At 44.8% G+C, this 22,567-nt stretch overlaps 1 protein-coding gene across 7 annotated transcripts in view; it reads left to right on the top strand.

Moving 5' to 3' along the window:
* Positions 1-22,567, top strand: part of ttll5 (tubulin tyrosine ligase-like family, member 5) — a 69,437-nt gene that overhangs the window by 9,890 nt on the left and 36,980 nt on the right. For all 7 annotated transcript variants that reach the window (XM_084914211.1, XM_084914207.1, XM_084914212.1 and 4 more), the window contains exons 8-15: positions 377-446; positions 537-621; positions 2,300-2,401; positions 2,515-2,606; positions 2,729-2,836; positions 9,365-9,446; positions 17,603-17,664; positions 22,302-22,357. In XM_084914211.1, coding sequence (XP_084770337.1) covers positions 377-446; positions 537-621; positions 2,300-2,401; positions 2,515-2,606; positions 2,729-2,836; positions 9,365-9,446; positions 17,603-17,664; positions 22,302-22,357 — 657 coding nt within the window. The remainder of the gene's footprint in view (positions 1-376; positions 447-536; positions 622-2,299; positions 2,402-2,514; positions 2,607-2,728; positions 2,837-9,364; positions 9,447-17,602; positions 17,665-22,301; positions 22,358-22,567) is intronic.

Raw genomic sequence — 22,567 nt, 5'->3', positions numbered from 1 at the left:
TTCTCTGAACTGTAGCCAGCGCTGAGGTTACTCCAACTCCCCCCCCCCTTACCCCATCTCTTCTCAACTTCACCACCTGCAACACATTTCAACCTCATAAATGACCCATCTCCCACCACCAGATTGTGTTTTTATAGGCTGTTATTGAAGCTTGACCCGCTATGACCAGCGTCACTGAAACTTTTCTTCATCTTATTATCCTTTGATGTTTATGGTTCACTGCAGCGTCTCGTCAGCCCAATGAACTTGAGTATTTAATGCAGTTCTATATGAATCACTCGTGGTGTTGTAGCTTTAAACTTGTGATAAAATACTGCCCGCATTTTCTTCTGTGTTCATCATATCTTCTTTTGTGCGTCCTGCTTCTCATCTACAGCCAAATCAGATTTCCATGACTGAAAACATTTTGGTGTCTCGCTATATTAATAACCCACTACTCATTGATGGTGAGTTGTTACAGTTATATTTTTGCTATTTTCTTTTGACAGATTTGCACTGAACAATTTTATGACTTAATCTAATTGTTGTTTTTACAGGGTTCAAGTTTGACGTTCGTTTGTACGTGTTGGTAACGTCTTACGATCCTCTCCTCATCTATGTGTATGAGGAAGGCCTGGCTAGGTGAGTGTTTTTACCTTTGAAATGGTGACTAATACAATACAAGCTATCTCCTGGTGCTTTTACATAAGATTTTATGTTGTCTTTTTGGTATCCATCCATACAGCCATACATCTTGCTGTTTATCTGCTTTTAGCTGATAGAGACGGTAATTTAAACATATATATGTAGACTTCCCTTTCTCCAGCCACTTCCTCAGCTCTTCTGGGCGGTGTTACCAAAGTGTTCCTGATTTAGCTGAGAGACAAATTCTTTTAAGTGTGTCCTGGGTCTGCCCCAGGTTCTCCTACTGGTATACCCCAAGACACCTCACTTAGGAGGCACTCACAAGGCTTCTTATTTAGAAGTCACCTTAACTTGATGAGATGATGATCAAAGTCTTCACTTATATTTTTTGGCAACTGAAAAAGACCAGTATGTTACGTCTTTATGATTCAACACCTTGTCAAGATCTACAAGTATTTTTAACTTTTGCTACATTTCCACTCTGTGTTGTTTGCTGTTGCTGGCGTCGCCACATCACGATGCATTTGATTGACACACTTCAACTGCAGTTCACACACTTCTCAGAGTCATCCATAGGGTTGTATTTGACTTTCTAGTTGGTCAGTTCTGGCTGGATGGCATAGATAGAACAATAAGTCACCATCATCTTCATGTCCACTCAACACATTTTTTTACTAAATATAAGTTCTTTCTCTCTCCTAAAACCACCAGTTATCAATTTAAAATTCAGTGATGTGAGATTGTCCTTGCCTCTCACTCTGTCAGCCCTGTGAAGGACTAGCGAGCTGTCCTCTTGGCTTCTGACAGTTTGAATAGGCTCCCCTAATTTAGATAAGTGGTTAACCAACATGAAACTTCCTGTTTATATGTGTCACGTTATATTAGGTTTTTGTGCCACGTTGCGTGTTGTTAAGGAAAACCTTGTTTACTATTATGGCACTCAGTGTGTACTGTGAGATCCAGCGGGACTTTGTGAAACACTACATTCAGCTTCCTTTAGCACCCACAAGAGGGCATCCTAAACTTTGCAGACTGCCTGTGTGGTGCGTGTGGCTTTGGCCACTTTGAAACAAAGCGCCCTATTGTTTCACTTGTAGGATGTGCTAATCAAATGTTTGCTGATTGTGACATTGTTCAAAGCTCATATCTATCACGACTTTATGTAATTGCGCTTGAGTTATTAGGCCTGGGTGTTCAGAGCAATAATAATTTCTTTAACAAAGAAAGGCTATTGTCAGACACGGTTGGGTCAGGGGAGGGTTGATGATTTATAGAATGACTGGCTCCTCACCTCGCTCTGATAGAGGTGCGTGCTCATGCTGGAAACACAGTGCCACTTCCCTCTTATTTGCTGGCTTCATTATCAACTGTTTTCAGTAAATCATGGCCGAATCTTGAATCCCACTTTTATCTCCTGACATTCCTTCACATGTGTTGGTATTCAGGTACATGGTGTGTGCCAAAGGAATTCTCATTATTGCACATGTGGCATCCACTCCTCTCAAACACTGCCAGAAACTAATCTCTTTCCCAAGTGCCCTTATTATTTATAGTCAAGTGTCTTACAAATGTGGATGTTACGGCACATGGATATGTAGGGGAATAGTTGGATTACGTAGAAGGATTTTTCCCCCCCCTTTTTCCTCTTGTGTAAATTAACCCTGCTCCTTCACAGATTTGCCACAGTTAAGTATGACAGGACTTCAAAGAACATCAAGAACACATTCATGCACCTCACCAACTACAGCGTGAACAAAAAGAGCAGCGATTATGTCAGGTAAGTCCCTTCAGTGATCAAAATACAACGCGGTGCTGTTACGGGAAGGCTCCCCCTCTGACTCATCCATTTATTACAGCTGGAGTGTTTGAAGCTCATTTCTTTCTTTTCAGTTGCGATGACCCCGAAGTTGAGGATTATGGGAACAAATGGAGTATGAGTGCAGTGCTGAGGTATTTGAAGCAGGAGGGGAAGGACACCACATGTGAGTTAGACCTTCACCTTGTTCTTTTCATTTTTAATATCCATGCAATGAAGACAGAAGTAACTTTTCAATCTGTTTTCTTTTTTAAAATATCTTATTTTCCTTTGATGTTTCTGTCGCAGCGCTGATGAAGCAAGTTGAGGACCTCATCGTCAAAGCTGTACTGAGCGCTGAGCTACAGATAGCCACCGCCTGCAAGACATTTGTTCCTCACAAGACAAACTGCTTTGGTAATCGTTTCCTATTCTTCTTAAAACTTTCTTTTTTTTCCTCAGCCACAGTTAAAACAATCTAGTCCCCCAAAATATGCTTACACCTGCTACAGCCACTGTGGATTATGGGATCCAGCTGCATTTCCAAAAGAATTTGCTAAAATTCTGAAAGACTAGTCTGAATGTGAAGGCCATCAGCACAAATGTGGCTCCTCAAGAATTTCTTTTGAATGAAATTTGAACTCCGGGGGGAAAGAAAATCTCTCTTTTTGCTCACGGTGCAGAAGCACTCACACATACTTAGTCATACATATTACCACACCCTCACATTTCTCTTCAGCTTCAGATTCATTGTCCAGCAGCTCCTCCATACTATTTGTCCACTGAACCGTGCTGAAGTTGTAGACATTCATTCCTCATTGTGGAACCTTCCTGGATGTTTGCTGCCCTCTGACTGGCTGCCGGGTTGTGGACGGCCTGTTGACTGAAGCAGGAATTTGCTTCCTCTCCTCTGTTGCCATTCAGCCTGATTTAGACTGACTGTTTTCTTGGCTAGTCTTGCCTTGCAGTGGGCTCGTGTGAACTCCATTTTGGAGCCATTACCCATGTTAGTGTTGGCACTAATTGTCTGCACTCTTTCTTCGTGTCTGGCAGCCTTTCTGAGATTTTGGGTTTGAAAGCGAGTACGCTAGCCTAGCTTCTCTCAGCACCACTGCCTCTTTTTCACTCTCCTTTTCCCCCCCCTTTTCTCTTGCTGTTTCTTCTGCCGCGTTATGTTTATAATTCGCCCTTTCATGCTCACATTCTCCTCACCTCTCAGACGTTAGAAAAATAAAGGACTCCACAGTTGTGACAGGCCTCTTAGACGTAATAGTCCTACGATGGGCGGTTGTTTGGGCTGTACTGGATGCATATCAGCAAAATATAACCATCAGACATTCGCCTGCATAAAGATGCTATCTGCACCCTGAGCATCACTGCAAGGTTGAGAAAACACACATTAACCCAGGGTGTAAAAGGTGACCATGCAGGTATTTACTTACCAAGCCTCAACCTGGCTTTCATACATACCTGAGAGACACTGTAAACAACGCGATGACATATTTTTGGAGAGAGGGGGTGAAAACAAGAATGGATAAACAGGTTTGCTCCTGTTCTCATTCATTATTTTTGTCAGTGCTTGTATTCTGTTTTTGTGTTTTGTTTTGTTTTGTTTTTTTTAAATGCATTCACAAAAATGCTCCACAGATGCATGCAAACAGCACATTAGCAACTGAATCTGATCTTGCACCAACCTGTAGACTAGTAAGAATTTGTTCCTGTTTTATATTGTTTTGTTCATAGCCTGCTTTGAAACTGAACTAAAGGTGAACAAGTGGTAAGAGGTGTTTACATTAATATTGCAGAAACCCAAGTCTGCTTCATGTATACAGTAGCTGGACTGAACAATAACAATTAGGTACTGCACCTTTTGATTAGGACACATAATACTCTGGAGTCTGTTGTGAGCATGGCCATTATCGTACTTCATCCGTATCAGTTTACTGTTGAATTTAGTGCAGTTTTGTTGTCTTAGATGGCCTCAGGCAAGTTAATTACAGCATTCATAGTCTATTTACAGGATTATATTTCCAAAGATAGACAGTAGACCACCCTCATCCTTTCTCTGTTGATCTGTCTCTCCCAGTGTGGTCATGTTGCAGGCAAACTCCCTCTCTCTGTGTGTATGTGCATAGATTATGAACACAGGAACATGTAGAAACCAGTATAAATCATGTGTTTTCCAAACATGCAAGCTTAAAGCTGTCTAAGCTTCAGGCAGTCCAGTCCGATATCTTTGTGGGCTTCTTTTTCTTGTCCCTGAAATAAAAACCCACCCTAACCACCTGGGAGTCATGTTCACTCAGCCACTGTCAGCTCCTTTGCTTCTCCTCTTTCACTTATCCTTACTATACTTTCCCACTTCACAGCCACCACTATCCCCAGCCTTCTTCCTGGCATGCCTGTAATAGTAAACAGGTAAAGCGTCAGAATGCGTGGCAACAAATGCATGTGTGTTAGCTCAATGAACGCGCTGATAAAAGCAGCCATTGTTTAGAGTTTGTTGCTTGTCTGGAAGGGAGCCATGCGAGACCATAAAGCACATTATAATCTTAATTTACTGCAAATTGTTCCCTGCCATTTTAATGTCTATTAATGGCTTTAATACAATGTTTATTGTTTTCCAATTGGATTTCTTCCCTTTGCTTGAATTGCACGGTGTATCTAAATGCACATACTGTAACAAAATCTTTTTATAGCTCCGTAATGTCTCATGTGGGAAGAAATAAAAACAGCAGTTTTTTCGTTTTACATTGTAAGGAGTGGGTGTAAGTGTGTGTGTGTGTGTGAGTGTGTGTCTGTGGAGAGAAAATGCCACCCATGCAGCTCTTTACCGCTGCTGTGTGATTAATGGACAGGGTTTTTTGCTGAGAGATGCTGATTATGAGATGTTTTGACTAAGATCTGATTAGCCAAGCCAAAGGCCTATTTTATTACACACAAAACATTCCACTCACTGGTCCTATGTTTCACTGAACGTCCCTCATTAAGTGCTGAGTGTGGTTGGATCTCCCGTCTGCGAACCACTCTGCCTGTCTTACATTTGTCAGATACTCCCACACTTCACTGCGGCACAGTGTTTGTGTTCCTATGATGACAGTGCAGCTGCTGTGTAACTGAGTGTTTTCGAGAATGATTAATGGTTTTGGGTCCCACTATCACAATAACTCTATAGAGTGTTAACAGCGACTTAATTTGTTGTCCTGGGAGTGTTTTCTCGATTGTGGCTCTGAGGCGTGCCTGTTAAGCTCCTTGCGACAGCAGTGAAACAGTTCAGCGCCATTAATTTATTTCTGAATTTAATTGTCCTTGCTGTGAAAAGAACACACATGAAGGAAATACTTTATGTTGATGTTGTTATTGTGGACCAACAAGCTGCATGGGCAGGGTGGGGGAGATCATTGTTTTTGGGCGTTTGTCTGTTGTGGTGAAGTTTCCAGCAGCGCCCATCCAATAACAAAAAAGAAAGCAAACCAAAAAACCCCTCAAAAAACTCTTCATCATCCCTTTTCTCTGTCATATTTATTCTCTCCCTCCCTCTTTAATGGGTGTGATGTGGATGTTCGCTGCCTCTCGTCTGCTTGTCTGTGATGCTTGTTGTGGGCTCTCTGTGGGCACATTTAAAAGTGCTCCCCTGGCAGCGGTCGAGCCGCAGAACAAACGTGCCTAACAGTGAGCGCTTCGACAGGCTCACAGGGAAGGAATGGCGTCTGCTACTAATTGGGGGAAAATTTGTGACACATGGAGCCTGCATGTCGGGGGGGATGGTGAGGTGGTGTAACACCTCCCGTTTTTTTTTTGTTGTTGTTGTTTTTTCTCCCTGTTGTTGTGGTGCCACTGAAGTGAGAGCGTAAGCTAAGCCATTTTATTCCAGCGCTCTTGTCTATAAGCTTTATGATACACACACTCTCTCCCCATCTTCCTATAAAAGTGGATTGAATGGTATAAAGCTAGCAAGTGGAAAATAAAATGCTTTGCTAAGTGAGCACTGCTTAGCAGTGGGGGTCCCGTCCATCCGCAGAAGTTAAAGAAGGTAAAGATGGCAGTGGCAGCTTATGTTGCAGCTTTTGGCTTGTGGGCGTAAGGCAGACTTTGCTCATTTCCATCGCGAAAATAGTGTTTGCACTTTCACCAATTTGGACCCTATGACACTACCATAAGTTCAGCTCTCAGTGCATGTGATATACAGTGACCCAGTGATATTGTGCTTCCCTGATATAAAGAAATGTTCTCAAAGTGTGTCCTGAAAAAATTTAATTTAACAAACTCATTCAAAGGTACAGTAAGTCATTCTTTGTTATTTAATAGAAAAAAGAATGTTGGACTCATTAATATACATAGATTAATGTGCAACCACATCTTCTAGCAAACTGATACATTCTCATGAATTTAAAGAATTAATCCACTAAAACTATATAGGAGCAGGTGCCAGTGTGTGGATTTCAACATGTTGTCCAGCATCTTGAATAAAGTGGCTGAGATGGACATCGATGTTCCGTCTAATCAAATTTTATTTATGTGGCGAGAGATCAGTCACTAGCTATTCAGGATATTCTCAACAACTTATAGTATCGCTGTCAGTAGACAGAAGTGAGCTTTACTGACTCATCGAGTTCTATCAGACCTTTTCAGCCTTCTCCAGTGTAGATCGATGTGGACACAAAGCATGTAGACAGCTGAGGTAAACAGAGGACTGACCGCCTATACTCACTACACATGAACAACAGCCAGAGTTGTTTGTCCTACAACAGCCACTATATCTGGGATTATGAATTGAAATAAGACAGATACCTCAGAACACTCCCAAGTTAGGATCTTCCAGAAAAAGCTAGGAGAAACAGGATTTGTTTTGGTTCTTGGCAAGGAAGAGTCATTTAGGTATCACTAGAAATACAGCATACTTATTTTTTGCACTTAAAAAACACATTCATGTATCGAGCCTGATCAGTTCTGTGTATGGCTTATTTAGCAGTGGAAGTACAGATTAAAAATTCACAATTTTACAAATGTTTAAATTCAGTACCACCTTCTTGGATTACTAAGTTGGGGTATGTTGATTTGTTCAGATTTTTCAAGTTTCAGTCCGAGTTGAGGGGGCGTTTCACAAAAAATTTCTGAATGTGAACTTCCGACTTATTCAGCAACGCACCATAATAAATGAGAATTCAGTTTTCAGTTGACTGCAATCTGAAATCTATTAACACCTAGTGGAGAGATTTTAAACACTGTTCCTTTAATGTTGAAAATAATTTTATTTACAGCAAACAAGAACCCTATGCCACAATTTTAGTTCAACATATTTTCTCTGTTTGTCCAGAGCAGATTTGTTTCTTACAAAAACTGCATGGCTGTTGCATTTCTTTTCAACAGAAACCGTGCATTCATTCAAACATGAATGAGCAGACAGCTTTACATTGCATGCGGATAGCCTATAAATTACATACACCAAACAGACATGTTTGTATGAGTCATGTTTTCGCCATATAACGAAATCCATATAACCTTTTATAAGCATATGCTCCTATAACCCATTTATCACTCACAGAAAGGAAATGTAACATCTGTCCTCAGATACAAAATGCATTTCATTCTAAAATGAATTGAAAGTAATAAATGGAGACCCGCATTTTTACCAAAATGAATAAAACTTCTTGACCATTTCTGATGAATATCAAGCAGTTTTACTTGACATCTGCCTCCAGGTTTTTATTTTTTGTTCCAACATCTGCAAGTTATTTAGACATGCTCCAGTGTACATACTGTACACATCTCATACAACTCATGGTTTGTTTAATGGTTAACTTCATGAGTTTTTAACTATATACAACATCACATAATTACATTTACTCATCCTTTTAAACTTGATCTGCTCTGTTTTATCAATGTGATACTGAGTGTAAAGCCGGGGCCACTGGTTGCTGTCATGCTGGCTTTTGTGTGCTTAACACTGGCATTGACCTGAGATGTTAGAACAAACAGTGCTGCTTACAGCAGCTTTGAAACCTCCAGCCACCCAGGCCTATTCTCAACATAGCCTGTTCTTTTGAAGTGCCATTAGAGGGATTTTTTCTCTGCCTCTTTGGCTGGGCTTCACGCTATCCCTGTAAAATACTGCGGTTTCCCTGCACGCTGCTGCTGAGGCCGATGGCTCGTTGGCTTATTGGGTGACACTCCCCAGAACAGTGTGAGGGCTTTCATATGGCACATAGGGCAATTCTGCCACTGTGAGCCATATATCAATCAGTGAAACAGGAGAGAAAATTGGAGTAGAGTGGATTAATTTTTACATGGGGAACTGCCTGACCACTTTTTTATTGTGTCACTCAGTGCTCAGCTATAACTGGGGTGAAATATATACTATAATAATATATTGTCTAAGGCTTTCTAATTCCCTAGATTTTGCCACTGTAAGTCATGGTCCCAGTTTAGTATCTGAATTTATTTTCCAAGTTAAAAAGATACTAACTTATGATGGTGCTGGAACTCTTTCTGGTGACCATTAGGGCAGTGTCCTTCTAGGTAATATCTAATGAAACTATGTACATTTGACTTTAACCTTCTCAACCAAAATTATTTGCTGGACAGTTGGTTTTTGATCCACCATCTTATGTAAGAATCTTCATGAGAGATGTGTATATATATGCTTGGTTAAAGCATTTGAGCCAGTCCCTCAGTAGCAGGCATTGGTAAATGTTTCTTTCTTGAATGATTGGGTATATAACATGCGTGTAATCAATAGCAGAAAGTCATGGGCCATGTTGCCAGATGCCACATAATGAGGTTATGACAGAACTCTGGAAGTGCTTCTGACTTTGATATCCTTCATCCTTTAACTGAGCAGATCTGGGAGATTTTTTCTTCTTTTTTTTTTTAGTAATCCTGTTTCTGCTGACTTCTTTGTCTGGAGTAAAAACCTTTTGATTCATTTTGTGTTTCCCTCTATAGAACTGTATGGTTTTGATGTGCTCATTGACTCCAACCTCAAACCCTGGTTGTTAGAGGTGAACCTTTCTCCCTCCCTAGCCTGGTGAGTGACTCAATTACTGTATTAAATTGTTGTCATTTGTTATTTCAGGAGGATCTCTTTTCCAAAACACGCAGTACTTTGCAAAAGTATTGAGACACCCCTCATTTCTTTATTATAGTTTGCTTCAAAGGAGCCAGCCTTTCTTTTATTATTTTAAAGTGCTCTTGAGCAGGAGTCCTCCAGGTTTTCCGAAGGTCTTTCAAAGTTTGATAGACAGAAAATAGTATACTCTAACCAATAAGGTGATTCCCAAAGAGGTATGAGTGGAAAACTTGGTATCTTCTCTAAGCATGGTGTGCAGTGTGTCCTTAAAAAGACTGAGGAAACTGGAGAAGTGGAAGACAAAATAAACTGCGGTCTTAAAAAACTACAGCAGATGAATCTAGTGAATCTAGTATCTAAAAGTAAAGTCCTTCAGAAATAGGAAAACAAATTATTCAGTATAGAGCTGATACACAACCTGAGAGATGCATCCAGACCTTCACTTGATCCATCTACTGTTCGTCAAAGGCTGCATTTCAGCCAGTGGTGTTGGGGATCTTGTCAATGTTGATGGAATAATGAAGGTAGATAAGTACAGTGAGATTTTGATCCACCATGCAATACCCTCGGGAAAGCGAATGATTGGCAACAGCTTCATTTTTCAGCATGACAATGATCCCAAACACACTGCCAGTGTAATAAAAGTATACCTGGATAGAAAAAAGCACAATGGAACACCATCAGTCATGGGTTGGCATCCTCAGAGGCCAGACTTCAGGATTATTGAAGCATAATGAAAGGGAATGGAACAAAAAGCAACAAACATCAAAAGAGGCGCTTTGAATGTCCTTTAAGAAGCCTGGAGAACTATTCCTGAAGACTGCTTACAGAGATGACACCAAAGCTGCCTAACCGAGTTCAGGCTGTGCTGGAGAATAAACGTGGTCATATTGACTTTCAGGCTTGCTAAAATTAGCTAAACAGTTTTACTTTTTGTAATGTTTGTCCTGTTATGCTGGGCTTACACTGTGTGATTTTTGGCCCATTTTCAGCCGATTTTTGAGTCGTGCGACCGTTTTGGCGATCGGCCCGATTTTGGCCTTCATCGTGCATCGTGTAGTATACGTGGGGTAACGAGAAGCGATTAACACCTCACAACCAGCTCCCGATCATCAATCGCTTGGTCGTGAGGGTGTCACCGCAGCTTCTCACACTGCGCACGTGCAAACACAAATGTCAGCGAAAAAGACGGCGCAGCACGGCAGTGCAGCGTGTAATCTGGACACAAGCGATGGAGGCACAACTTGTAGAACTATGGCAAGCTCATCCGAGCCTTTTCGATGTGGCCTCACAAAATTATCACGACCACAACAACCGTGAAAATAGTTGGATCTACATTGCTGCTCAATCACAGCTGCCTGATCAATGTTTTTCATTAGCAATTTAGCAAAGTTGATGGTGGTGGTGTCCGTGTCTGTGTGAGTGAAAGACAGAGAGGGAGAGCGAGCGACAGGATTTCTGTTATAACCTTCATTTTATGGACGCACAATGTGAGCACTCAGGTCGCATCAGAGCATCGGGCCGTATAGTGTGAGACCCTGCATCGTGACCTACGAACTTCTAACCCCTGCGAGTCAATCGTACACTTTGAGCAGAAGCTGAATAACGCGACTGAAAAAATCGCACAGTGTAAGCCCAGCATAAAGCATCCACGGGACACAGGTGTGAGGACAGCAATACTTTTATTAATACTGTGGTTTTCAGTTCACTGGGACACAGTCACTCCCGCTCCCTGCTGTCATGTCCGCTCTTCCGCCTCCGACTGTCACTGCGAAGATATAAAGAGTGACAATCGCCTTGACTTCTCAGCACACCTGTTCACCCCGCCCCTGCGCCGCCCTGGGAGCTCACTGCGTCACCCCTCCTCTGCAGCCGGCCAGCGACCACACCCACGCCAAACATCCCACGCCAAACGACTGAGGCCGGGGCCCATCCGGCCGAACCTACTCTCCCCCCTGCGAGCGGGAGAGGAAATTGCGACCATCTGCGCACCTGGCCTATCACCTTGAACTTAAAGGGCTGCAGAGCCAGATACCACCGAGTGACCCGGGCGTTGGCATCCTTCATGTGGTGGAGCCACTGCAGCGGGGCATGGTCTGAGCAGAGGGTGAATGGGCGTCCCAGGAGGTAGTAGCGAAGGGAGTCGACCGCCCACTGGATCGCTAGGCACTCCTTCTCTACGGTACTATACCGTGACTCGCGTCTGTGAGTTTCCGGCTGATGTAGACGACCGGCCGGTCAACTCCCCCTACCTGCTGGGACAAAACGGCCCCCAGCCCTCTGCTCGAGGTGTCAGTCTGCAGACAAAAAGGGAGGGAGAAGTTAGGTGTGAATAGCAGTGGCTCTCCACAGAGAGCCCGTTTCACCTGCACAAACACCGCCTGGCACCTCTCCGTCCACTGGACCAGATCCGGGGCACCCTTGTGGGTGAGATCAGTTAGAGGGCTGGTCAGGTCCGCGAACCCTGGTACGAACCGCCGGTAGTAGCCGGCCAGCCCCAGAAACTGTCTCACCTCCTTTTCCGTCTTGGGACGCGGGCAGGATGCAATCGCCGCCGTCTTCTCCACTTGAGGTCGCTCCTGCCCGCCCCCCAAGTGGTACCCCAAATACTGTACCTCCCTCCGTCCAACCGCACACTTCTTCGGGTTGGCCGTGAGCCCCGCCTGCCTCAGAGACTCCAGCACCGCGGCCACACGCCGCACATGCTCTGCCCATGTGTCACTGTAGATGATGATGTCATCTAGATAGGCGGCAGCATAGGCAGCATGGGGCCGTAGCACCCGGTCCATGAGGCGCTGAAAGGTGGCAGGGGCCCCGAACAAGCCGAACGGAAGCGTAACGAATTGGTACAAAGCGTACGGAGTGGAGAAGGCCGTCTTTTCCTTGGACTCTGCAGACAAGGGAATCTGCCAGTAGCCCTTGGTTAAATCCAGTGTCGTGAAAAAGCGAGCGGTGCCCAACTAGTCCAGGAGCTCGTCGACCCGGGGCATGGGATAAGCATCGAAACGTGACACCTCATTCACCCTGCGATAATCGACACAGAACCGAATAGACCCATCCTTCTTCACTACAAGAACGATGGGGCTACACCAAGCACTGTGCGATTCTTCTATTACTCCCAGCCTCAGCATTTCCTTCAATTCCCGGAGAACAATTTGTCTTTTATGTTCCGGCAGCCTGTAGGGCCATGAACGCACCGTCACGCCAGGCTGCGTGTCAAAATGGTGCTCTATGAGAGAAGTACGACCGGGTAAGGGGGAGAACACGTCGGCAAAGCGCTGTTGCAATGCAGCAACATCCGCCCTCTGGGCCTGTGTGAGATGGTCACTACAATGGAGGGAGGCGGGGATGTTAGATTTTGGCACCTCCGGTAGAGCAGGGCGATATGGCCAAAAATATTTATCACGATATATATTTGAAAATTTGCGATAACGATATAACTGACGATATAATTGATGCGAGACAAAATACAACTCCACAACATTACTAGTGCAAAAAGACAACCTTCCATTTATTTTCACTTAAACAAGAAGCTGGTTTTTATGTACATTAAAGCTTTATAAAAATGTAACAGTGCAAATGCAAATTCCTTGCTTAAAGTTTAACCAAAAGGCATTTCCAGTAGAAATGGGCTGACATATCCTGAGCATAACCATGTATAATATCCACTGAAGTTAAAAAGAGGTGCTTTGCAACATTAAACTGCAGTGTGCAGTACGTATTTTTCGGACCATAAGGTGCACGGGATTATAAGGCACATTAAGCGAAACAAAGCAGTCAGATAAATCAAACTTTATTAAACTCATTCTTCTTGCTTCCTCCACTTCTGTACCATTGATTCATTAATGTTGAATTCTCTGGCAGCTCCTCTATTCCCATGTTGTTGCAGTATATTAATGACTAACCTTGTATTGTGGATGGATTATCTCAGTTGTTCTCCTGACTGAAGTTTGGTCCGTTTACAGCATCCTGCCATGCGATTGCATTTGTCTCTAACTATCAGGAACCTTAACGTTAACTTTTATAAGTGGAAAAGTGTTAGTGTTCGTCCTCCAGCTTCACTGTTTATGTTATGCTAACATAGCTGTGTCGCTAGCGATCAGGTAGCACATCATTATATACCAGCTAGCCCAACTTCAGTAACCCTACAAACGTCACTGCTGTTTAGTTTCCTGTCTTCATTTATGTTGGACGTGATAGCAGAGCTGTACGTTTGAATTTTTTCAGAAATCTCAGTCAGAACATGCAATATCATGCTTAGGTAACTAGCGAAACTAGCGAGCTAACTTCCGCTAGCTTCCTGCTAACTTCTAACTCCGTTAAATGTAATAAATTTTGTTTTCATGGATGCCTGGAAGTTAAACTTCATAGTTACACCTGGTAAAGCAGCAATGCTGATCGTTTTATTAAAGATGAAAGAAATGAGACAGTTTTTAACTCTCAGTGATGCTGCAATTTTCGTTTGACCTGAAACATACAGAGTTTAGGACCCAGATTACTCCCAGATTTAAGAGCATCTTAGTCTGACAAATACGACGGCCGCTTGCATGTTCTGCAAAAAAATGTGCTTTGTCGTGTATCTGAGGGACAAACACCAAACCAGTTTCACATCACTGAAGTTGCACCATTTTTACAAACCAATTCTGGTTCATCTGTTTCACTCAACAATCGGCCATGTGCGTATGAAAACAAAGGCACTGCGCATGCGCGTTTTACTCATATTCTATCGCGATATTTCATTTTCCTATCGTTGCCTAACATTATACCGGTATTACCGTGAACGGTATAATATGGCCCAGCCCTAACCTCCGGCCCCAACTCATCTCTCTCTCTTATCAGGCTCACCAGAGAAGCGGTCTCCGCCTCCCTCCAGGCTTTGAGGAGGTTGAGGTGGTGAATCTGCTTGGCCCCGCCCCTGTCCGACTGCACCACTTCATAGTCAATGTCACCCACTCGCCATGTGACCACGAAGGGCCCTTGCCACTTGGCGAGTAACTTGGAGCTCGAAGAACGAAGTAACACAAGCCCTTTATCTCCTGGTGAAAATTGCCTGAGTTTCGCCCCTCTGTTGTACAGGCGTTGCTGCCACTGCTGGGCCTGGAGCAAATTCTCCCGTGAGAGTCTCCCCAGTGTGCGCAGCTTTGCTCGCAGGTCCAGCACGTACTGAACTTCACTTTTCGCAGGGCTCAGACCTTCCTCCCAGTTTTCCTTAATCAGGTTGAGCACCTCCCGCGGCTTTCTGCAGTACAACAGTTCAAAGGCAGAAAATCCAGTGGAGGCCTGGGGCACCTCCCACACTGCAAACAACAGAGGGTCTAACCAGCGATCCCAATTGCATTCATCCTCGCGAATGAACTTAGGAATCATGGACTTTAAAGTCTTCTTCAGCCTCTCTACCAGCCCATCAGTCTGAGGGTGGTAGACACTGGTCCGAATAGATTTAATGCCCAGTAATTCGTACAGTTCCCGCAATGTGCGCGACATGAACGACGTGCCCTGGTCAGTCAGTATTTCTTTGGGAATACCGACTTGGGAGATGACCTGAAACAGTGCCTGCGCCACGCTCTTCGCTGAGATGGTGCGCAGCGGCACTGCTTCTGGGTATCGCGTTGCGTAATCCACCAGGACCAATACAAAGCGATAGCCGCGTGCACTCCGGTGAAATGGCCCGATGACATCCATGCCAATGCACTCAAACGGGATCTACATCAGTGGTAATGGGCGCAACGGCGCCTTCGGCACGGCCGGCTGGTTAACCAGCTGGTATTCTGGGCACGACGCACACCAGCGGCGCACGTCGGCCCAAATGCCCGGCCAATAGAATCGGGCCATTATGCACTCCAGAGTTTTTTCACAACCCAAATGCCCTGCCATGGGGTTTGAATGAGCCGCCTGGAAAATCGTTTCCCGGTGGCTTTGCGGCACCAACAACTGTGTGCGGAGTGTCGCGGCTCACTTGATAAAGCCGATTGTTCCGCAATTGGAAATGAGGGTAAGTCCGCGCAGTGTCAGGGCGCATCAAGCGACCATCAATATCCATCACTTGGTCATAGGCTGAGCGTAGGGTGTCGTCCCGAGACTGCTCTAGTGGAAAATCTTCCGTGGGGTGCACAACGGGAGGCACTGGGGCTTCCGTGGAAGTCCTCGCCACCTCCTCCCCCCCAGAGTCAGTGTCGGTCGACCCCGCGTCACCGCTGAGCGCCGCGCAAACGTTACATAAATTCACAGACCGCAATCGCATCCCCGCGTACTGCCCCAGTAAGCTGTGGAACCCCGGCCAATTTGTAGCCAAAATAAGGGGATGCGACAGGCGCAGGCTAACCGCCGCCTTCACTCTATGCGTTTTGCCCCTGAATTTCAGCAACAGTGACACTACCGGGTACTTGTGAATATCCCCATGCACACATTTAACCTCCACCCAGTCAGCCTCCAACAATGGCAAACCAAACTTTGGTGGACCAGGGTCTGCGCGCAGCCCGTGTCCATCAAAGCATGGCGAATACCCCCTTGACACCTTACCGGCACGCGGTACGTCCCTCCTGGACCGGGGGCGGGCGCTGGAGCGCCGGCAACACGGAACACCTGCCCATGAGCGGACATTCTCGGCGCAGGTGCCCCGGCCGCCCACACTTCCAGCAGTCCGGCCGCTGCTTCCCACCAGAACCCCGGCGGCCGCCGAGGTTTCCCCGGAGCAACGGGGAGCCGCACAGACGCCGGGGTTCTGGTGGGAAGCAGCGGCCGGAACGGGTTCCTGAGGCTCCACCCCGCTGCCTGCTCCATTCCCACAGGGCCACCATCCCTCCGCTGTGACGCCGCCACCGGTGGCCTGGGCGGCGGAATACGAGCGCTCCGCCGTGGCTCCTCACGGCTGGGTCCCGGGTTGGCTGCCAGATGGTCCTCCGCCAGCGTAACCGCCGCCATCAGATCCGCCGGGCGGTGGCAGCGGACCCAACGAGCCGTTGCCTTGGGCAGGCCCCCCACGAACTGCTCGAGGACAATCAGATTCAGCATCCGAGCCTCCCCAGCCGAGGGGCCCGATCGCAGCCACCTCGCTGCCGCATCCTCCAGCTGCCGAGCACATGCAAACGGCCGCTCCCCTCCCGTAATCCTGCTGGCCCGGAATTGACGGCGGTAATCCTCCGGGGAGAGGCCCAAACGATCCAGCACCGCCTGGCACACATCCTCAAACACCCCCTGCGAGCCGGGGGGCAAGCTCAGTGCCGCTGTCTGGGCCTCGCCTGACAGAAGCAGCAGCAGCCGGGCGGCCCATTCCTCCTCCGGCCAGCGACAGGCCACCGCCGTGGCCTGGAAAGCCTCGATGAACACCAGCGTATCCTCCACATCTGGTGCAACGTCACCGACAGTGGAGGGGGGGGCGCCGGCGCGGCCGCAGTCCCCAGCAGCTGCCCCAGAGCCGTGGTCTGCTGCCCCAGAGCCGCGGTCTGCTGCTCCGATTGCTGGCGAAGCAACGCCAGCTGGTGGTCCTGCGCGGCACCCTGACGAGCCGTCCAACATCATCTGGCCCAAGACCTGCAGCGGTTGGGCGGGCGGCTGGGCGGGCGGCAGAGCCGCCCGGGAGCAGGTGGAGCAGGCTGGGGATCGGACATCGCACCAGGGTTTTGGCACCAGTGTAACGTTTGTCCTGTAAAGCATCCACGGGACACAGGTGTGAGGACAGCAATACTTTTATTAATACTGTGGTTTTCAGTTCACTGAGACACAGTCACTCCCGCTCTCTGCTGTCACGTCCGCTCTTCCACCTCCGACTGTCACTGCGAACATATAAAGAGTGACAATCACCTTCACTTCTCAGCACACCTGTTCACCCCGCCCCTGCGCCGCCCCGGGAGCTCACTGCGTCACCCCTCCTCTGCAGCCGGCCAGCGACCACACCCACGCCACACTTTTATATACTGTATTTATGTCTGCATGTTTTAAGCGATTTCTCATTTTCCTAGCAAAATGTAAAGCTGTAGGTGTTTTTTTTAAATCATCTCAAGGTTGTAAAATGTTCCTAATTTCAGTGCCATGTTGAAGGCACTCAACTGATGAGCATTTTAGTCTGACATTATATGACAATAATGTTTTTGTTTGTGAAATCTGCTTATTTACAGTGATGCTCCCTTGGATCTAAAGATAAAGGCCAGCATGATTGCAGACATGTTTTCACTTGTGGGTGAGTGCATCCGGCAGGAATGAATGCAGCTTATATTTAATTCCACAGTTTTGCACAAGTGGGTGGACTTTATAGACAATCACTTCATTTAAAATGTGCACTTTGAGCTTGATGTAGACTAGCATAGGAAATGCTGGTGAATTCAAGTAGCCTCAGGCCCTGATACCTCACACATTGGTGTTTGACTATTAGGAAGCAAGTGCTTAGGCATAGATAAAAGCCCTTGTAAGAATGTGTACATGTATTGGTGAATGGGGCTTGTAGTGAGAAAACACTTTGAGTGCTTAAATAGAAAAGAGCTATATAAGTACCAGTCCATTTACATGTCTGTATCTCCAGTTATATTATCAGCCACTAAATAAAAATCAAAGGACAAATCTTGGGAGAATATCAACATTAAAAGTTATGGGGAAAAAGTAAACATTAACAGATGTCAGGTTTAAAGCAAACAGTTGCATTGGTACATGTTAACAATGTTAAAAGGGCAATTAAGGGAGCCTTTTTGGAACTTTGTAGGCATGGATCTGACTAAAGTCAAAAAGAATAGTTGTTATAATTCACAACTTGTGACAACAAAACAAGATTATTTTTATATTGCATTTTCATATTATCCTAATAAGGAGTTATAAATAACTACACATAAAAAATATTAGCAAAATCTGTTTATGTTTTATGTCTCTAAAAGAAAAAAACATATCTTTCAATGTATTGAATTTTTAAATCGCCAAATATCGTATCAGTATGAATCTTAAAAATACTATAAGGCTGACGTTCCACACCTACAGTAAGCCATCAATATACAAATCGCAATGCAGAATGAAGCTAGATTAACTGTTGAGTAACAAGGATTCAGAGCCTATAAACAAATTTAACTGAAGATTTAGATGTTCTTTAAGGTTAAATTTTGCATTACTCATGCTTAAGCTCTGGATGGAAAAATACTTAGGCACAATTAAGAGATCATTCAGTGAGCATTTATTGCACAAGTATATATTTGGGAAAAAGACATTATTTTGGTGAGGCTAACATGAAATGAAAAGTGCTGCAAGTATGCTTTTTTTCTGTGCTAGTGTCACTAAAAGCCATAACTGCTAGTTGCTTCTTTTAACCAGCAGGTTTCAAGTGGAGACAGTCGACTATTGTTTAATGCTTAATGTTTTCCTGCATTCCACGAGTTGAGTTTTGCAAAGTGCCAAAAATAGCTGTATGGCTTCCTAATGGGTGCTCCACTGTTGAAAGAACAAATCGTAGCCTTCATTAATTGACATTAAATGACTTGCAGACAAAAAACGTTAATGTAGGCCTACTTTTTTGTGGTCATTAAGCCTGGCACAAGGCAGAGATCAAAATTGTTTTTTTAATGTTTGCTGCAGGGAAAGAGAGATACTGTGTCTTTGTTATGTTTCCTCCCTTCTTAATTATAAATTCTCATGTAGATGAAGACTTCAGATATGAAACTATAGGAGCCCACATAGTTTTAGACTTTAATCTTTTCTTTGTAGATACAAAATAAATCCGTATACATGGGGAAAAAAGATCTTGATTATTTAACTTTACTTAATACTCTTCTTTATCCTTGTTACCAGTTATATTTTACACAGAGCATACTGATTAGCAGGCGTCCATCTAAAATGGCACCGAACCATTAAGTCTATCTGTGGTCACAGCCTAATGATATTAAAGGAGTGGTGATTACGCCCATGTGAGTGAATGTGTGCACACATGTGCATGTGCGTCTTAACCCTAGGCCATACTGTGGCTTGAAACCCTCTCCACTGGCTAATTAAATGAAAGAGTAGAATCATAAATTGCCAGTTATCTTTGGACGGAGACATTACTGCGCGTCTGGGGAAAATAAGCGGTGGCATGTAAAACATAGCACATCTATTATGTACCAAACAAACTAAGGCGCTGTTGGCTGATAACACTTGGGCTGCCTCCCAGACCTGTAAATAATGACAGCATTCCATTTGCATTAATTTTCTGCCTGCATGTAGCTGTCAGTTCTCTGTCACCAGTGTTTGTAATAATTGCCGTGTTTAGGCAAGAGCATGGTGGGTGCCTGAAACTTACCTGACGGCTTGGATGAGGTAGAATAAATAGCCCAGAGCTCTAAGCTGTCAATAGATTTAATTCACCCAAAGTGTGAGAGCAAGATAGAACATAAACCTATTTATTTAAAAGGTCACTGTGACCACTAGTTAGCTATGAAGGAATGTGGGAATCAATAAACAAAAGATTCTAGATTTAAATCTTTTAGACAGGGTGGGAACGTCTTGCTAAGAAATTTAACACGATGAATCGTAAATGTAAAGTAAAATCTTAAAAACACTATATACTGTAAATTCACTGCAGTGTGTGAAAGTTTAACATTTTGGAGAAAACACATTTGTAATATAAGTACCACTCTTAAGCTTGTTAGCTTAGCTTTGCATAAAGACTAGTAACCAAAGAATGCATATAAAAGAGGCAATCCACTGAGTAATACCTCTGAAATGGAACAGAATATACATTGTTATTTTTTTAAGTATAAAGTCGCTTGCTTGGGGCAACAACTAAAAAACGTTCTATCTTCCTGGTTTGCCTCTGCACTGTATGGCACAGTCCATCATTGACATTGCCCATGGATTCTTCCATCCATCCATTTTCTGCCACTTATCTGGAGCTGGCTTGAGTAACCCAGGTACCTCTTCCAGCTCATCTGAAGGAATACGGAGATGTTCCCAGGCCAGCTGAGAGATGTAATCTCTCCAGCATGTCTGGATCAGGGGCTCCTCATGGTAGTACATGCCCAGAAGACCTTGCACAGGAGGCGCCCAAGGGGTGCCTGTCCGAACAGATGTCCGAACCTCCTTTCGATGTGGAGGAGTAATGGCTCTACTCTGAATCCCTCCTACAGTAAATGACTGAATTCACTAAGGTAGAGCCCATTCATCTTTTGCCAGAAGCTCATTTACACTGTTGTATCCACGGTCTTTTTCTTTTGGTCCCTTTACTGTCACACGTCTCTTTCCCATCACTCGTGAACAAGATCCTAAGATATTAAACTCCTCCACTTGGGGCAGCATCTTGTTCTTGACCTGGAGTTGGCACACCACCCTTTTCCTGCTGAGAACCATGGATTCAGACTTGGGGTGCCAATTCACATTTCTGCTGCTTCACACTCAGCTCCAACCTACTCCAGTGCAATCTGGAGGCCACCACCTGATGAAGCCAATAGAGCCACATTCTCCCAGGAGGAAAATGGAGTCCCCACCCTTGAGCACCACACCCATTATCTGCAAGAAGTGTAAATGACATTCAGTTTCCTATCCTTAACCTAAACACATGGTGGAAAGTAACTGTTTTGCCCACCAGGGAAAACCCCAGCATAGGCAGGGACCTGGGGGGGATACTAGTGCCCCTACCTGCTGCCTCTCCTCGAGGGAAACTCCAGATTGGAGCAGAGTCCCATAGATTGGTTCTAGAACCCAAGATGTGTGTTCAGGTGAGCCCAACTATATCTAGCGGGTATCTTTCAACTTCACACATTAGCTCAGGCTCTTTCCCCATCAGAGAGGTGGCGTTCCGTGTCCAAAGAGCTTATTTCACCAGCTAGAGATCAGACTGCCAAGGCCTCCACCCTTGAAAGTCACCCACCCACCATACATTGCACCTGAACCCTGTAGTGCCTTCTGCGGGTGGTGAACCCAAAAGAAGGTGGGCACATGTTGCCTCTTTGGGCTTTGTCTGAATGGGCCGAATGGACTAAAGTTTAGCCACCAAGCACTTTCATGCTTCCTCAACGGTGTGACCCCAGTAACCTTGTACCAGGCAGGGTTAGAATCAGTCTCACACAGAGTCGCAAAGGTTTGAAAATAATAATGTTTAATTTATAAACAAAAACAGTTCTTGCAATCACTATGAATCAGTCTGCATTGATGAGCAGAATTCATCTGCAGGAGACTTGGCTCAGCTTGTTCCCAACTGGTTTAAAGTAGTTATATTCTTATGTAAAAGAAAGGCAGCTGAGCATCTTTGCCAATTTGCTGTTAAATAGCTGATTTTTCCTAATTCCTCACATTTAATTACCAATTTATCCCAAACACATTGCATGCAATTGCCAACCTAACCCTGTTCAGTTGTAAACTCATAATGGACTAACTCTACTAACTCATCTTGATGCACCAAAGTTGTCAACTGTCCTCGAGTAGTCACCGACCAACTCCCCATCTTCAAAGCAGGCATTTCAAAGGCAACAATATTACAAGTTCCTTGCATATAGTCGCAGTAATTTTAGTTGTACAGTGATCTCCAGCTACTGTTTTCTATGGTGTGACTGTAGCTTAAGAAACAAGCTACAGTCACACCATAATGTGACACCATAATGCATAATGCAACCCAGGCCCCTGGGTTGCATTATGCTGCAGTGGGTCCCTATTTTGAAACACTTCTTTCTGACCTAAATGTATTTTTAAAAAAATCATGTATTTGATATAGCATGATATTTATTGCCTTTCTGTCGGTCTATGCTCCACATTGGTTTCTTGCACAAACATTAAGAAGTTGATGCAATACATGAAGGTCATGGGAATGTAACATATTTAAGACCTGATGTCATAAACATGCCCCTTTATGGCTCTTCTGTATCCCTGCAGGCTTTGTGTGTCAGGACCCCCTGTCGAGACAGCCTCGCTCTGACCAAAGAACACAGGTAGTGGTGGACACCAGCACACACGCGAACACATGCACGCACACACGCACACACAACTGTCAAGCCAAGCATTGCACTCATTCACCCTTCCTTGTGAAACATTCCCATTCTTGTCTTCATGTCTCTGTTAGTTACACTACATTCCTGCCACTGCCACTGAGCTCTTCTCTTACCCTAATGGAAAATTCACTGTAATGCAAAACAACTGCT

This window comes from Perissodus microlepis, chromosome 19 (assembly GCF_051167445.1).
Source record: "Perissodus microlepis isolate ML-2025 ecotype Zambia chromosome 19, ASM5116744v1, whole genome shotgun sequence".
NCBI lineage: Eukaryota > Metazoa > Chordata > Actinopteri > Cichliformes > Cichlidae > Perissodus > Perissodus microlepis.
The sequence above is the reverse complement of the archived record's forward strand: the minus strand, read 5'-3'. Positions and strand labels throughout refer to the sequence as shown.